Here is an 18,797-nt window from a genome sequence, read left to right on the forward strand (position 1 = left end):
CACCTGAGTGTGGACATTGAAGAGTGAATGGCGTGCGAAACCCAGTGGCAGGTCTTCTTTGTACAAATACAGCAAAATTAATTCCTGTGGCAGACACGCTCCAGCGGCTTAGGATATTTAAAATATTATTTTATTATGTTATAATCTAAAATCCATGTAAAAAATAAGAAGTTACAGATTTAACCTAATTCCAAAATTGAGTTAACTTTTTACATACGATACAGAACTTGTTTACTTCAGCGTATGGAAAAATCAGAATTGGTTACTCAGAATTCCAATTATTCAGAAAGGCCCAGCTTATGTTCCTGGTATAGTTTTGTGTTGGTTGCCCATTGTGTCTAGACCTAGTTGTGATACTTCATAACTAAATCAACCTATAGAAATGGAAAATGAGTATATAAATATCACTTAATTATCTTTATATTAAAAAGTGTAGACCTGTTTTTCTACTGAGCATTTGGTCCTAGAAGCCCAGGGGGTTAAAATGGTACTGTCTAGAGAGACAGCTTCTAGAAGGCCCTCTTAAATGTCTCTTAAGTAAATTCAAAGGAGCTTGAATGATTTGCTTCCAAAGGCTGTGGCAATCCATTGCCACAGAGGGACTTCATGTCCTTCAGATTTAATCTGCCAGCTCTAGCTCTCATGACATTTTTTAGAAATGAACTTGTATTTCTTGAGCTTTAGGTCTTGCTTTGGAAAAGCTTCTGGAAGAGGAATCTCAGATCACATGTTACGTATGCACTCTCTTAGTATACAGGAAACTCTTCATTATACTAGTGAAACCTTAAAATTAATTGAGAAAATATTTTAAAACAGTAGACGTTATTTAAGAAAATATTTTATGTAGTATCCATTGTTTGCAAATAATTAAACTATAAATGAAATCTTCGAAATTCTTATTTAGGTATATCCAAAACGAATAAGTGAATATCTCATTCCGCTATACACACAGTTAGTTGCTGTGAACAATATGTTCCAATCGTCTTCTACATGCTTTAAGTATAGACACTAGTGGTTTAGAATAGCTCTCGTTTATTCAGCAGAAGTTAAATGTTCAGTGTGTATCAGGCAGTGTGCTGGGCTCTAGAAGTCCGCATAAAGACACTCTTTACTTATCTAATAATGCGTTCTAAAATGTAGACGTTTAAAAGACTAGAAATGTTTACAAAGTCTTATTTCTCATGGATCATCACAGATTCTTTAAAATAGCTATTACCAAGGCCTTAAATCAAGACCTTCTAACTTCCTGGATTTAAATGGTGGGCATTGAGACCTCCCAATTGGTTGCTCATGAATTTTTTGTGTGTTTTATTTTTCTTGAAGATATCAATGAGTGCAAGATGATTCCCAGCCTCTGCACCCACGGCAAGTGCAGAAACACCATCGGCAGCTTTAAGTGCAGGTGTGACAGTGGCTTTGCTCTTGATTCTGAAGAAAGGAACTGCACAGGTCAGTGAAGGGGCTCACCTTGGAGAGACAATATAGATCTCTTCATCTGTAACATGTTGCCACAAGAATTAAAGCTGTCCTGATCCTCATTTGCTGCCACTTGCTGCTTTTGTGCAGACATTGATGAATGCCGCATATCTCCCGACCTCTGTGGCCGAGGCCAGTGCGTGAACACCCCAGGGGACTTTGAATGCAAGTGTGATGAAGGCTATGAAAGTGGGTTCATGATGATGAAGAACTGCATGGGTAAGTGTGTGACCATTTCATCAGCACGGGGAAGAAAGGATTCCAAGAAGCTTTGATGACTCATAGCCTATGTCCCAGGTTCTTCCTGCTCCACCAGTGCACTCGTCTCTTGACCAGTGAGTCAGGAATCTGTCTGTGGCAGAGGGAGACTGACATGTGGAAAGAATGAGGGAATTCATGCTGTGGGGTGGTAGCTGGCTCAGACACCAGTTATGGGTCCCTAAGAAGTAAGTTTAACACCTGGAATAGACACCCCAGGGGAGAGAGAACAATTCAAACGTAAGCCATTTTAGGGGTCACATTATAAAGTTTCTCTCCAACATTTCTGGCAAAGGAGATTGATTAAGGTGGATGCATTAGATCAAGTTCCCTAGAAACAAGCCTGAGATAGGGTTTTTATTTTGAGAGAGTGCTCTCAGGAGGAACCTGTAAGAAAGTGAGAGAAGCAGCTTAGGGCAGGGGAAGAAGAGAAGCCAAGAGTTCAGCTGCATTTCAGCCTTAACCTGATCCCACAGGGGACTTGGAGGGTGAATGGTGCCAGAGAGTTGTCCCACCTTGAGGCCAGGCGGCCAGGATATTATACTCTCATGTCAGTTCAGTCACTTATTGGCCATGGGCAGCCCACAGCATGGGAGGGAGGTTTAACCTCTCACCTCCCAGGTGTTTCTGAGTGAAGTGGACAGCAGTTCTCCGAGAAGGGAGCCTGTGAGCCATTCGCAGCCAGGACTCCCAGCAACTGGGTAATGAGTGCACTGGCCGGGTCATGGGGACCTGAGCAGGACACCACCAACATCTTCAGCACGGGTCATTTCCGTTTTGCAGATATCGATGAGTGTCAGAGAGATCCTCTCCTATGCCGAGGAGGCGTTTGCCTAAACACCGAGGGAAGTTACCGCTGTGAATGTCCTGCTGGTCATCAGCTGTCCCCCAACATCTCAGCATGTATAGGTAAGGAGGAAGTTCACTTACTTTTAGTCAGTTATTCGACCCACATCCTGCCAGAGTCAGAAGCTTATGGCTGGACGTTTGCTATTTCTGTTTTCTAAACAGACATCAACGAGTGTGAGCTGAGCGCGCACCTCTGCCCCCATGGCCGCTGTGTGAACCTCATCGGGAAGTATCAGTGTGCCTGCAACCCTGGCTATCATTCAACTCCCGACAGGCTGTTTTGTGTTGGTAAGTTCTATATATTATGTTATTTTATGTTTTATTTTATTCAGTCTCTTTCTAAAATACTCAAGCCATGTCCTCGGAGTTCTGTTTCCATCACTAGTTATTTTTACTTAATCTTTCTTGCTTTCCTGTAAGTAAAATTCTTCTCATGGTAGCTCATGCTCTATGGATCTCACCTCCCTTGTCTGTTTAAAGAACCAGTTAAATTCAGGATATAGAATATTCTAGCTCTAGCAAGTATAATTTGACCCACGCTACTTTGCATAGTGAACAGTAGCACATGCATTGTTTATACACACGCATACCCAGGCAAATCAGCAAGTGATTACAGACCACCTGAAGTAAACGAAGAATGGTGTGTGCCGTGAAAATGACAAAAAGTATAGGGTGCAGTCTCTACCCTTAGTTTTGATCAGCTGAAAGATTTCAAAGAAGAATTATTGGGAAGAAGACCATGCTATGTTCACATCTTACGTTGAAATAGAGGCCAGGTCTGGCATTCCTTAAACGTGCGGTTTTGAGGGACAAACGTTTTTCTTTGTGGCTGGTCTTCGGTAGGTTTAGTGGTGCTGGGAAGAGTGGCCCAAAGTCAAAGTGAAACTTTTTGGAAACTGCCAGGTTGGGCCTGGTTGGGCATGGTGTACCCTGTGTAGAACTGCCGGATCTCACATGGTTTCCACCCAAAATCATAAATCGGCCCAAATTCTTCTGAAACATGGCCCAGGACAACTCAGAACTCCAACTCAAGTCCTTTAAAATGGTTGGAACCTCATCAATCAAACTGAATGTCAAGTTTATAACTGAATCCATGACCCAGAGAATTTCACCTATGTGCCCATTGTCGTAACTGGGCTATGTTTTCCTAACACCTAGCACTTCTACATTGCATGTGGCACACCATTGTGTACTTAATTGTTCATCTAATTCCCTGGCTGAGGCATTATGACAGTAGGGATAGTGTTGATCTCATTCACTATTAGATTCTCATCTCTAGCACATAGTAGGTATGTAGTTAATATTTGTTGAAGGAACCAAACAATGCAGTGACTTCCATTTGCCCTAGGATGCTTTTTTAAATTTTGTATACTCTTTGTTTGTTTTCTTGACCCATCCCTGGAAACTTTAAACATGTGCCACGATCATAAACACAGAGGAATGTGATACTGTTTTCCTTTTTCTTAGACATTGATGAATGCAGTATAATGAACGGTGGTTGCGAGACCTTCTGTACAAACTCTGAAGGCAGCTATGAATGTAGCTGTCAGCCAGGATTCGCACTAATGCCTGACCAGAGGTCGTGCACCGGTAAGTAGGTTTTAGGCACCTGTGAAATCTCTCAGTAACAGGTCCCTTTGTAGGAGTGGTTCAGGGCCCAGGCTTGGGAGTCAGACAGTCCTGAGTTCAGATCTTTGTTTTGTCACATACTTTAGCTGTGTGTCCTTGATTTAGATCCTTGGCATCAGGTGCCTCATCTATAAGATGGAGTTCAGATTGCCTGTGTGGAGGAGTGTATACAGCACTCAGCATAGTACCTGGCACATGCTCAATAAATGGAGTATAAAATACATTTTCTTCATTGATCAGAAATTTGAAGAATCTTTTGTTTTGGCCTACTTCAGTCCTCCCCAGGGTGTGTTCCCTGGACCAGCAGAATCAGTATCATCTGAGAATGTGTTATAAATGCAGAATCTCAGGCCTCACCCCAGACCTGCTGAATCAGAAACTCCTGGGGGTGGATCCCAATAATCTGTTTTCACGTGCCCTCCCAGTGATTTTGGTTGCAAGGTAAAATTTGAGAACCTCTGGTCTAATTTATGCTTCCTGTTGTATCACACTGGGCTACAAGAGCCACGTAGCCAGCTAGAGATGGGAAATGAGGTAAGTGATATAGGTTTTGATTTTGACTCGGGTTAAGAAGAGAACTTAGGTTTAGGAAACAAAATTATTTTATCAGACCTAGAAAAATCTCCCTAAAAAGTCCTGTATATAAATTTGGCTATAAAAATTAAATGTTGAAAATAGATATTTTTACTAAAAATACATCTAAGTAGATATGCTTATTTCAAGCAAGTTTTACCTTAACATGTGAGTAAAACAGAAGATGATAGACCTTAGGCATTTAAATTTGGCAATTAGAAAAAGAAGATTCACAATCATTTTTGAATGATAAATTTATATCAGAGATAAAAGTGCTAATTAAGTGATGAACATTTAAATGGGTGTGAACCTCGATCCTGAACAGTATGCTATGAATCTTGAAAATGGTTCTCACCTTTTTTACCCAGGATAACCTGATAGGGTAAAGCTTCATCTGGATTTGAGAACTAGTAGTCTTATGAGAATCTTTAGTTGACTTGGGTTGGTTAACTTTTTCATCAATGAATAATAGAACCAATATCAACAACATGCCGTTGTCGGTTTTATTCTCTGCAGACATTGATGAGTGTGAAGATAACCCCAATATCTGTGATGGCGGTCAGTGTACAAACATACCTGGAGAATACAGATGCTTGTGTTATGATGGATTCATGGCATCTGAAGACATGAAGACTTGTGTTGGTAAGCAAAAAAGACAGAATTTTCCAATTTTTTTTGGTTATTTACAAATACATAAAGATTAGTTTGAGTAATTGACAGACAGATCCTTTGGGAGAAGTAAGGATATTTAGGGGCATAGCGCTAACATTCCAAAGGGCAACTTTCTTGTGACTGTGATGTGATGTCAGATATGTCATATGGACTGAGCTAAACATTGGTCAACTCCAGATGGCATTTCTTTTATGTGTATGTAGTATTTCTGTCCACTTAACCCTGCTTCTGCTCTGCCTAGAGTTTAGGCTTTTAAAATCTTTGACCAAAGGCCAGCAAAATTTATTTCTGACAAGAATTCAGTGAATTCTAGAATTAAGTCTATTCGTTTTGGAAAGCTCCTATTGCTGTGTCTTCAAATTTGTTAAACCTTTCTTCTCCAATATCTAATCTGCCTTTAATTTCATTCAGTATATTTTTAATCTCAGACATTATAGTATTCATCTCTAAAAGTTGGATTTGGGTCTTTTTTTCACATTCTATTTAACATGTCCAATCATTCCTCTAGCTTTCTGAACACATGTAATACAATTATAGTAACTGCTTTAATGTCCTTGTCTACTAATTCTATCATCTGTGTTAATTCTGAGTTATTTCAATAAATTGACTTTCCTCCTCATTATAAGTCATATTTTCCTGCTTCATTGAATGTGTGATAGTTTTTGATTGGATGCCAGACATTGTAAATTTTGCCTTACTAGGTGCTGAATATTTTTATATTCCTAGAAATATTCTTGAGCTTTCTGCTGGAACATAGTTAGTTATTTGGAAACAGATTGATCTTTTCAAAGTCTTGCTTTTAAGCCTTTAAGCAGCAGATAGTCTAGGGCTAATTTTGCTCCATTACTGAGTGCCCTTCTGGATATTCTACCCAGTTCTCTGTGAATTATGAGGTTTTCCAGTATGGCTGGTAGGAACTGGCACAATTCCGGGCCTTCTTTGAACTCTGATAATTGTTTCCTCCAATTCTTTTGGGTAGAACTTCCTTCAGCTTCTAGTAGTTTCCTTACATGAATGCCCTGATCACTACTCATCTGATAGATCTCTGGGGCTCTCTGGAGCTCTCTCTCTCTCTGTACGTCTCTTTTCTGTCCTTTACTCTGCCCTATGAACTCTAGATATCTTGCCTTCCAGGACTTCCAGCTTCATCTCCTCAACTCAGGGAACTGTCTGGTTCCATCTGTCACCCACCTCCCTCTGCCATGACCTTAAAACTCTCCCTACACAGCAATATGGAGGCATTCATAGTACGCATCTTGTTTATTTTCTCTTCTTGTTTTTTGTTGCCTATATTGTCCTTTGGTTGTTGTTTCAGGTAGGAAGGTAAATTCTGTCCCTATTACTCCATCTTGGCTAAAAGCAAGAGTCTAGAATTGGAAATACTTAAGTTGTATCAAATTTATATCTTTGGAAAACTCTTAGGAAATATTTGTGAAGTCCTAGAAATTAAAGTGAATATCATAAAAAAATAGATAATTTTTAATTTTGAAAAGAAGTAAAGTTTGTAACTGCCTGCACTAGAACACTAGTTCATCCATCCTTTCTTTTAAAATATGGGAACTAAAATGCTGGCATCACGCAGACTGAATTAAAAGTTTCATCTTGCAACAGTATATGCTGTTTTAAAAAGTTTTCTAGACTGTCACATAGACAGGCACGAGCAGCCTAGAGTCACAGTTCAGTTGATTACTGGACCTCTTGCTTATGGGCCAGATAAAAAGCCAGTCTGCATGGTTAGCGTGCAATACAGGAAGCAAATGTGAATTGAGCTCTGGGTAAGTATGATAATTTTCTTTTGAGTGAAAGCATTTCACTTTTTCTAATTTATTTGTCATAGTTGTCTTATCTCAGGGAAAAAGTTTTCAATGATATCAAACAAATGGCTGTATGTATTAATAATATCTATATTTTGCAGATGTCAATGAATGTGACCTGAATCCGAATATCTGCCTAAGTGGAACCTGTGAAAACACCAAGGGCTCATTTATCTGCCACTGTGATATGGGATATTCAGGCAAAAAAGGAAAAACTGGCTGTACAGGTATGTGTTTTCAAATTGAACCATAAAACATGAAGTGGTTAAGAGACCACTATCATAATTATAGATTAGTACAAGTTTTTAAACCATTAACATTTTAGTTGTACGATACAGATTTTTGTATAGTATTTTTAATTAACTTAGCCTGTAGTCCTTTGAAGTTTGTCTTACTTTGAATCAGATCTAAGCTGAGGGTTTTTTCCTTTATCTATGAAAAAAAGGCATAATGGATAAATTACCATGCCAAATAGCACTATAAATATCACATTTTTATGAGGTTAAAATCAAGGTAATTAACATGCTAATTACCAAACATTCATATCCCTATTTGAAAGCAGCCTTTCCCAACAGCCTCGGTTGCCAACACTTCATTTAAAGTTTTATAACTGAGGTTGCTTTCTAAGGAAACACATCCTACAATTTATACATTTCATCAATTCTCATCAGTCTTCCAGTCCCTTAAACTAGCATGCTTTTGATGTATTGAGTTGCTTTAGCCCAAATAAGTCTTTATTCTTGGGACTTTGCAAATCTTGTGAAGTGATAATTAAGCCATTTGTAATTTTGTCTAATACCAATAGCACAGAAGAAAATCTTTTCACGATACTTGTAGGAGATTATTCTATTAAATGTCAAATAAAAGAAGTCACTCTGTGTGAATGATCTTGTTTTCAAGAGTTTAGTTGGTATTTCCAAACTTGAGGCAATGATGTTAAGTATGTGAAATAGTATAATAAAGTTTTACTGTAGTTATTTATAGTAATATAACGGATTATGGCATATAACAAAATTTAAAACATAATGGAGACCATGGTGAGCTTGAATTAGGAAACTGCATAATTTCTTTACAAATAGCAAACAAAAGCCAGTTTGGCAAGCCCTTGTGACTTCAAACGAACATTAAAATATTTGCAGGTTGGCAATGTGGTAAATGTACAGATCCTTTTCTTAATTATATCAACATTTTTCAAGAAAGCCCCCCAGTATATTTATTATTATTTCAAACTCTCCAATACTGCTAAGTTTCAAATTTATAGATATATAGGATAACACCAGTAATATTATTGTTGGTTCAAAAATGACAGATTCTAGCCAAATTATAAAAAGAAGCATGCAGCTAGAATGCTTTCATGCTCACTGTGTTACTCTTCATATGAAGCATAGCTAGGGGTTCCTTCTGATAAATGGCACAGTATTTCAAATCTCAACTCCCCCTGTGGTCTCTGGGGTACAAATGATGCTTAGCTCAGTATGCCTATGGTTCGAGCTTTATTTTTAGCTTCCAATATAAATATAGGACTTGGGGTAAGGAGTGGTGGTCTGGCAGTAATGAAGGGGAAGGTGGGACGTTCTGTATTGCATTTTACCTAATAGAGGCTAAGACCATTGTTTGGCTCAGTTGAACTCACTGAAATTCAACCCAGAGAACTGAGGTGCTTCTGAAGGGAGAAGTTAATCTAATGGGACAGTCTTCATGCCCTATGAGAATAGGATCTTTAGAATTTCATGCTCCAAATTCCAGCTAACAGAGGCATGTGGAAAGGCTGATTGTTTTAGGCCTTTTACCATGAAGAAAGCTTATATTTTCATGCAATATTAATATCATTTGAGGTAAATAAGATATTATGTATATAATGCCCTTGGCAGAGTGCTTGGCATGCAGTAACTGGTTAATAAATAGTAGCTATTATTGTTATTATAGAATAAGACATATAGACACAGTGTCTAGAAGCCATTTTAATTAAAGACATAACTTCTAGTCTAGCAAAATTCTATACTAGTATTTACTGATACATGCTTGAAATCAGTTTAAAGAGGAAAATCTTACTCTGTATATTAAAGGGCTTGGTTTTCATAATTGAATTTGCACAGATAACTAAGATTGTGGTGATGAAAGCTGTGCGCTCCATGTTGGATGAGATGACACCAGTTTTATGTTAAGCACTGCAGTCTTTTTAGTAACACGTGAACAGAAACGTAGATTTGAAGTCCAAGAAGTACTCTACTCCTTCCCAAGGGCCACGTCCCCCCACTTTTAAATTGTAGCCTGAAATGATTTTGCAGTTTCAAAAAACCCAGCTGGCACTGTAGGGAGGAAATTCGAGTTTCACGGCCCCTTTGATATCATAGTAGCATGGCATGGGATATTCTCTTGTAAAGGAGTAGAACTCTGGATTTGACTGCTAGTTCTTCCGCTGGTTGGCGAGCTTGAAGAAATCAGCAGGGTGCTCTGTACTTACACAAGTGTTCCCCTTAGGTGAGCAGCCCTGCAGGGATGTGTGAAAGGAGGGGTACATTAGGGAAGGAAGAGAAAGAGGGCCCTGCAAAGACTGCTATTAACAACCAAGGGTATCACATTTGATTGGAAATGACTTACATAAACAGGAATTGGCAGCAAGTTTGGTATACTTAAAAACGAGTTTTTAAAAATCTGAGCCAAAATGTTTTTTCAATCCCATGTAACTAGGGCTCCTTTAGCCTGCTTTTAGTTTAAAACTAGTGTCCTTTACAACTTCGAATATCGTCAGGTTACCTTGGTGATAGTCGTGTTAAAGACAAGTGTTTATAACGTCCCAGGCAACTACTGTAAATAGAGATATGTATCTTGCCTAATGGGATAAGCAAGCCACACAACAAATAACAGTGAAGAACAGATCTGGAGCTATGTTTTGATGACAGACAAAATAAATATATCTACATAGGTTTCTACACATATATAATATGTATATACATAGTATGTATAATATACATATAGGTGTTTCTTAAATGAGTTTAAAATGTTATATAAATATTTTGATAATTCCTGTAAAGGAATTCCTGTAAAGGAATTAATAAAATATGTATACTATTTCATAGTGAGGCACTTTGTTTCATGAGAACTGAAAAATTGTCCTCTGGGTTCCATTACAGCTTTGTCTAAAAATTTCAGCTCCCTTGTCATTACTGATTGTTTCCATTTTAACAAATAAACATGTTTTTTTTCTCCCAATCACTTTAGCAGTGTTCAGAATCCACCCACTGACTTACATTCCCAGCCCACACAGATGTTAAGGGTTTCTTTTTTCTCCTTAAGCTTTGTCCAAAGCATGGGTATTACTGAGGGGACTATTCGATTTAATGGAGGGAGAATGTACATTTGCTTGAAATCTGTAACACAGCTCTTTTATCCTTGGCTTAAGGGGGCTGGATTACTGCTATTCTGTGGCCTACATAGAAGGCTTCTGCTTCTCATTCTTCATAATTGAAATTAGACAGCAAATGAGAAGAAGAAAAGCTAGGTTGCAGCTAGGTGCCATCCTTGGTGGGTCCTGGTTTTCACAAACTAATTTGTAAGAACCTACTTCCCATCATGTGCCCACTCGGTCACTTAGTGAGTAAGGTATACCATTAAAATCAGAATTGTTTTCAGTTAAAATAGCAGGTTAAATAATTCCATTTCTCAAACTATCTGCCTCTTTTCACATGAGAAATGTTGCTGGTAAGTCTTAGTCCATGAGAGAGAATCATATGCTTCAAAACGACCAGCACTCAGTGAGAACGTGCACCCATTTCCTTCCAGCTTCTTATCACTGCTAATTATCCTCTGCTGGCTGTCAGCCTGTGAAAACTCCGTGGGTGTTCATTTCAATAGTCTTGGCTCAAATTGGGATCCAAATTAAGAAATCTAAGTAGCCTTCGTGTTTGGCCACTCCAAGGCCCTCTTCCCCAATGCCCAATCAAGGACATCTCACAGTGTGCCAGCTCTGCAGGAGTAGGGTCCACATGACTGATGCCCAGATGGCCGGCAGGCAGGTGTTTGTGTGAGTGACACAGCCTCTCCCTGTATGACTGTCGGAGGAGGCCAGAGCAGCTCAGAACACAGTCCTTACTCAAATGTCAGACTCAGTGGAACAAACCAAGAACCTGTGCGTGGGGTCTGCTCAGACCACGCCCTTGCCCTTCAAGAGAGCTGTGCAAATAGGACCTTTGAGTCTTTGTGAGGGAGCTTTGGTGAGGTTAAGGAGGTTGCAGTGTCAGCCCTAAATTTGAATTTCTTTGCTTTTCTTGGCTTGTGCTTATTCTTAATCTTAAAAAGGAATTTTCTGTCTGGAGCAAACTTGTGGGGGAAAGAGAACATTTGTACAGAAAGAGATGTTCTTGGCAAACATGTGCTATGTTTCCTTCACATAATTGAAGAGTAGAGTGAATACAGTGTTTTTGTTTGCTTGTTTTCCTTATGGCTCAGTTTCCCCTTCTGTTTGCTTTTATAATGAGGTGCAGTCTTAGGCCCAAGTCTGCCATGGAAACGATTAATGAATAATAGTTGGCACATGCACGCACATGCACACACTCATGCAAAAACCTTTTATTCAGAGATGCTTTTTACACTTTATGACTAAGTCTTTCTAATTCACTTGTTATATACTGAGAGTGTAAAGCATTGAGATGATGATTTCTACAAATAGTCATGAAATGGAGAATTGAATCTTGCCTCCTCAGTTACTCCTGGTATCCCAAAGCCTATGATATGTGGCCTCCTGCAAATATAATTTCTTTTCACCTTGAAAACATTGCATTAAAATATTTTCTTCTATTAGAAATTTATGTTAACATATTATTAATGATAAAAAGGAAGGAGACTCTCCTTTTAAAAAGAAATGGTAGTTTTCTAATGCAAGATTAAATATGAAACGTAAAAAAATCCATATGCAAATAAAGGTATCTTTGGTCCTTAGAAAATTGGAAAGAAAAAGATGACAGAATTACTAGATTGACAGCCTACGATCATCTCTGAAAATTGTGTGTAGTAGAAAAGGTTCGTGAATATGTCTATAAATCTGTTAATACTCACTGAGGTTTGAAAGCAGGACTTCTAAGCAGGACTTCTAAGCAGGACTTAGAATAAAGTGCTGATGTGGCTAAAGAAATCAGCTTGATTAGGCAGCTGTGGCCCAACGGAAAGTGTGCCAAGCCTTGCACAGGGAAACTGAGTTCCGGGAGGTCCTGGCTCTGCCCCTCATTGAGGGCCCTCGAATGTCCCCATGCCTTTGGGGACCTCTGTTTTCTCCTCTGAGAAAGTGAGGATTAGGAAAGTCGAATTCTAAGTTCTTTCCACTTAGAAATTTCCTTGATTCTATAACATCTTGAAGCTTTAATACTTAGACAATCAAAGCTCGTTGTTTCTACCTAACTCAGAGATCGTGATGAAGAAAGGAGGGAAATTAAGGCAGAACTCTGCAAGAGTGGTGGTTTGTGGCATTAACTCTGAGGGGAGTGATTATCTGAGGAAGAAAGGAGTGTGGATGGCCCTGCTTGGGAGCCGGGGAGGTCAGGCTTACTTCCTTGAATTCTCGTGCCTACTTACCACACTTATCCCTGGACTGGTCTTCCTCCTCATTTCCTTGGAATGTGCTGTGTTCAATTATTCAGTTGTTAAAGCTCGCAGTCATAATTCTCAGGCTACCTGGTATGTGTCTCCCTTGACCTGCCTTAATAACTCAATAGGTCATGTGGCTACCAAGGCTACATTAAAATTGACCTATACAATACGTTGCAATTTTAAGAACATTCTTCCAGGCATGTTTTCATTTTATGATTATTAGTGATATTACAAAATATCTTTGTGGGAAAAGTGTCATTATTTTATTTTGTGTTTGCTCTGGAAGTGACGGAGAAGCCAAGGATCCCAGGACCATTTCAGAGCTTCAGATGGAAATTTGGCAAACAGCATGTTTCCAAACGCTTTCAAATCATTTAATTAGGCTTCTTAAGTAAACGAAAGGGTAAACATAAGTTGCTTGCCCAGTTTCTTTTTTATGATCACTGAAAACTCTTGCAACATTTCATGTGCCAACATTATCCTTATTGAGGTCTTTCATGTTAGACATTGGTTTCCATATAGAGTCATAGTATCCATATCTATGAGTTCCTGTTCTTAGTTAATGAGAAAGTTGATTATGAGGTTAATGACTATCTTTCAATATACAATGGATTCATTTTCAATATATAATTCATTTTCGATATATAATTCAATTCAATATATAATTGGGAAGTAAGATTCTGGTACCAGCTCCAATTCTGATCACCAACTGGGTGTCTTACAGTTCACTTGGTGATGGTGTCAGATTCCACAGGTTAGGGGCTCAGTCCCACAAGACTGTCCCTACTTCAGATGCCAATCGCAAGTCCAGGTTTGACTTGTGCCTCTGACTGGCTGGCTATACATCAGAAGTTCCCACTACCCCTTCCTTGGGTTTGATTAATTTGCTAGAGTGACTTACAGAATTCAGGAAACCAGTTTACTCATTAGGTTACTGGTTAATTATAAAAGGATATAACTTAGGAACAGCCAAATGGAAGAGAGGCATAGGGCAAGTTATGGGGAAAAGGCACGAAGCCTCTATGCCCTCTGTTAACTCACCATGCTCCTTGAATCCTCACGTGTTCACCAACCTGGGAGCTCTCAGAACCCCATCCTTTTGGGTTTTTATGCAGGTTCCATTACAGGGGCGTGATTGATTGAATCATTGGTCACAGGCAGTTGATTCAGTTTCCAATTCTTCTCCCCTCCCTGGAGATCAGGAGGGTGGGACTGAAAGTTCTAACCCTCTAATCACTTGGTTGGTTCTCCTGGCAACTGGCAACCGGCCCTGCTCCTTGGGTCCAGTCCAAAAGCTACCTCATTAACATAATGAAAGACACCTTTCTCACTCTTGTCACTTGGGAAATTTCAAGAGCTTTAGGAGCTCTACCAGAAATGGGGACAAAGACCAAATACATATTTCTTATAAATCACAATATCACAGGAAACAAAACATATTTCACTTTATACTTTATATTCTTTTTATAACAGTTGTATGTTATAGAATCAATCTTGGCCAAATTTGGAAATGGAATTTTGCAGAATGGAGAATTTTTGAGAATTTGGAGTCTTTTAGTAATGTGACCCTTATCTGGTACTCCTTTTGCTGGAAAATCTCCATTGGATTGATTTGAGTTTTACATGAAATATACAAGAAGGCTTGGGTCTCCAACATGCTAGGACTCTGAGAAGCTAGAGAAAAGATGATTTGCACATTGCTTTAAGGAAAATTCTCTGCAAATGCTTGAATTAGCAATACCTAAAGTAAAAATTTAATAGCAATAAAGCATAATTAAATAACAGTATTTTACATTTAAGAATAAAACATATTTAATATATAGAATATGATTGAAAAAGTTTTCCACCTTGCCATCCCCATTGTATTCCTTTGTATGAGACATGAAAACACTGTGCACCATTACTCTACAGTTGACTTAATAAAAATATTGGGAATTGAAACATATGACCGTGAATGTTAATACCATGGAACATTAGGCAACTCACTTTTTAAGGTCTTCAACTACAAAGAGGTTCATTTTGTTTAGCAGTGACTGGACACCCACTTAAAATAATGGAAAATAATCAAAGTTAAAAATAGCAAAGAGCATCATATTGTTCTTTCTTTATAAATTGAAATTTAAAGCTGTTCAATATATGTAGAGTATACATGTGGGTGCTAAACCCATGTTATACTCTGGGAGGTGTGAAAGCAAGTCACCTTTTGAATATTGCTACGTTATTTAAAAAAAACAAAAAAGACATCTGTGCTAAACTTTTTTTAAACCGCTGGTTATTTTTCCAGACATCAATGAATGTGAAATCGGAGCACACAACTGCGACAGACATGCTGTGTGTACCAACACAGCAGGAAGCTTCAAATGTAGCTGCAGCCCCGGGTGGATTGGAGATGGCATTAAGTGCACTGGTGGGTTGAAAAAGGACAGAAATTGCTTCTCATGAACTACATAGATTATAAATATGAAAATATTAATTCTGTAAAGAAAAATTCTGTTATCAATTTTAAATGTCACACTTTCTTTTCATAATGATGTGACCTTTTCCTTAAGATCTGGACGAATGCTCCAATGGGACCCACATGTGCAGCCAACATGCAGACTGCAAGAACACCATGGGCTCTTACCGCTGCCTCTGTAAGGAAGGATACACGGGTGATGGCTTCACTTGTACAGGTAGGCTCAGGTTGGAAACAACCCTGGAAATGTCAGGCAGAGAAGAAGCTGTCCCACATCTCTCAGACCATCAATTCTTTTCTGAAGGCTGGGTCAATTATAGACAACTTTTGACAGAAAAGATTCGTTATTTGAAACTATGTCGTCGTGGAATGGAAATTTGGAGCCAGGTCAGTTAAGGAGACCTTAGAAGCTAACTATATATATGTATATAGTTATTAGATATATATATATATATTTCACCGTATGTAAGCTGTCATTAGTTTAAAACAAGTCACACTTCCTTTTATAATCCTTAGCCTTTATATTTTTGTGCCTATTTCTCACTGTTGAAGTTTTCTATACTAAACCCGAGAGTGAGCTTGCTGTAGGCAGCTATGTAAAGAAAAGGGATTAGATGTTCTGGGTCAGATCAATAGTATATCTTTTTCTCCCACTGTCCATCATCATTGCCATCCCACATTGGTATAAGCAAGAATTTCCTGTTTTGTAAGGAATTCATTCACTTCTAGTTTTGCAATATATTAATGACATTTTCTTCTCAGTTCTAACTAATAATCATAGAATTAACATGAACTGCTACACATATTTAATATATGTGATTGGAAACATGATTGTATAAATAAATGATACATATACTTACATGAACTTGTATGCACAGACAGCACTTTTTATATTAGGACTTAAGTCATTTTTTTTAACTCACTGAAAGTTTTATCGTATTTGAAATTGTTCTTGCATTACCCTGTGAAGTTTTGTCATCATAAACCTCCCATCACTTTTTAGAAAATATTGGAAGTTTCATGTATTAGGCATATATGGTTCATGTGTTTGATGTTTAATGCCCGTGATTAACAAACTTGGTAGAGATTAAGCAGACAGGGATTTTATTTATTTTTTTGAGGAAGACTGGCCCTGAGCTAACACCCACTGCCAACCCTCCTCTTTTAAGCTGAGGAAGATTGGCGCTGTGCCAACATGCGTGCCCATCTTACTCTACTTTATTTGTGGGATGCCGCCACAGCATGGCTTGTTAAGCAGCCTGTAGGTCTGCACCTGGGATCCAAACCAGCGAACCCCAGGCTGCCAAAGCAGAATGCACGAACTTAACTGCTATGCCACGGGGCTGGCCCCTAGGATTTTTATTTTAGTCTTCTCTGTAGTTTCTGTTCTGGTTCTTTTGCTGCCCATCTGAGGTGAGCCTGAAACTTGAGAAATAGGCACAACCCTGGCATGTAATTTCCTGTCATGAATGTGTCCACACCTGGATGACACTGCTTGAAAAAGCCTTAGTTTGAGTGATTCGTTTAGCCTCTTCATTTTACATCACTGGGGATAATTTAGCACTCAGGATTCTGCAGCCTCCTATTCACTGAATATTCAGTATGAGAATTCAAAACAGAAAAATGAGTTTAAATGTGTCACATAGAAATTATGACGAAACACCACTACCTTCAGGAAATTGACAATTATAAAAATTGTCGGACCTGAGGAAACGGAAAGCTCCTGTGGAAGAGTAACTTGTGTTTCTTTCTGGCTGTAGATCTTGATGAGTGCTCCGAGAATCTGAATCTGTGTGGCAACGGCCAGTGCCTAAATGCCCCGGGAGGATACCGCTGTGAATGCGACATGGGCTTTGTGCCCAGTGCTGACGGGAAAGCCTGTGAAGGTAACTGATGGCGAAGCTGCCGGGGGCCTTGCAGGGCCTGATGAGGTTAGGTTATTTAAACATTCCCGATGGGTTCTTTCTTTTTACTGAGGTGTGTTTTGGCTTCACATCTAACCTGGTCAGTGCAGTTTGTGGAGGCATTAGGTCTCCAGCTGGACCATTTCTCTTCATGCAGAGAAAACCTCAGCTCTCTACCCATAAGCTGCACATGCCACCTTGGCCAGATGGTCAGCAAGAGGACACCCGTTGGTCGTAGGAGAGAGAGGATAACCGAGTGTGGTTAACTCAGTGTAACCTATTTATGGCTATTGCTGGGGGAAAGAACTCAAAATGCTGGTCCCCTGATCATGTCCTATTGAAGGATTCTCTTTAAATATGGAAACACAGTTTTTAAGCCCTGCTATGGTTTGGTTTCTAGAAATAAAGGCTGGAAAATAATGGCAGGCCAAATAGCCTTTTCCATATATAGAATAATGTTCTGGGTATGCCTCACGTGGTCTCCAGATATCTAGTATACACCAACATGGAACATGCAAATCCATTCAGTAGAGGACGCTTTGGGATAATGCCATGCATCATGATGTCTCTCAGCACAAGACTGTCTTGCTGAGAAGCATTGGTCAGATAGGAAGTGTCCTGGGAGCCTGTTGGCTAAGGATGGATCCCACTAGGAAACACAAGATTCTTCTCTTTACCCACACTTGTCAAATGTAAGCACATTATCCCTCATCGAGGAGAATTAGTGGCTACAGTGAACTAAAATGATTTCAACAGAAATAAACAAATGATAGCGAATGACAGTAGAAATTTAAACAAGACCCTGATTAATGTCTTAACTAATAGTCGTTGCTTGCTAATAGGGCATTAACTCAAAACCAGTCTTTGTGACATGTATATTAATTCCCTCATGTAGTTCTATGTAAATACGTTTCTTTGTTGTGGAACCATTGGGTGTTCTTTATACAGTTTACATTAAATATGCAGACTTTGATATAAAATTCCTCTGAGTCAAGAAACCAGATTATGCTCTTGATCCTGTGCCTAATGCCTTGTTTACTTTTGTTGCTCTGAGCATCCAAGGAAAACAGGTACTGTGCCACCTCCAGTAACATAAATAGTCACAGTGAAAGTGTTGCTTCTCTTAATGCTTTAAGGGAAGGTTTTGTTTATTTGTTTGTTCTTAATATAAATCATCGCTGGCAGAGTGGTCATGGCTATTTAAAGCCAGTCTCAAGGCTTGAAATGTGCCCGCGTGTCAGTTGCAGGAGCAGAAAGTTAACATGAGGCCGGGACAGAGACCTGGAAGAAGTGTCTGCAGTTTTTACATCTTCATCAACAATAGCAAACACACACGGTAGAACCAGGGATAGAGGGTATTATAAAACTGATCGTAACAGTTACCACAAAGCCTTTGTGATTCTTAAAATTTTAACCCACAACTGCAACACTGACTGTATAGATAAGAACAGCCAGAGAATTTAGATACGGTGGCTTGTTTGGCTCTTACTTTACAAAAGTGATGTGGGCTTGTGTGAAGCACCATAAATGAGATACATATATATAAAATGCTTAGCCCACTGCTCGGCATGTGTTAGGCAGTGA

The 18,797-nt window shown here is 39.0% G+C and overlaps 1 protein-coding gene across 1 annotated transcript in view; it reads left to right on the forward strand.

Moving 5' to 3' along the window:
* The window catches only part of FBN1 (fibrillin 1), a 227,109-nt gene that overhangs the window by 151,237 nt on the left and 57,075 nt on the right, over nt 1–18,797 (forward strand). Inside the window, exons 26-35 of the mRNA XM_014852866.3 lie at nt 1,324–1,449; nt 1,567–1,695; nt 2,518–2,643; nt 2,746–2,871; nt 4,051–4,173; nt 5,302–5,427; nt 7,373–7,498; nt 15,139–15,261; nt 15,404–15,526; nt 17,070–17,195. Of these exons, the coding sequence (XP_014708352.1) occupies nt 1,324–1,449; nt 1,567–1,695; nt 2,518–2,643; nt 2,746–2,871; nt 4,051–4,173; nt 5,302–5,427; nt 7,373–7,498; nt 15,139–15,261; nt 15,404–15,526; nt 17,070–17,195 (1,254 nt within the window). The remainder of the gene's footprint in view (nt 1–1,323; nt 1,450–1,566; nt 1,696–2,517; nt 2,644–2,745; nt 2,872–4,050; nt 4,174–5,301; nt 5,428–7,372; nt 7,499–15,138; nt 15,262–15,403; nt 15,527–17,069; nt 17,196–18,797) is intronic.

The sequence above is a fragment of the Equus asinus genome, chromosome 2 (genome assembly GCF_041296235.1).
Source record: "Equus asinus isolate D_3611 breed Donkey chromosome 2, EquAss-T2T_v2, whole genome shotgun sequence".
Taxonomy (NCBI): Eukaryota; Metazoa; Chordata; class Mammalia; order Perissodactyla; family Equidae; genus Equus; species Equus asinus.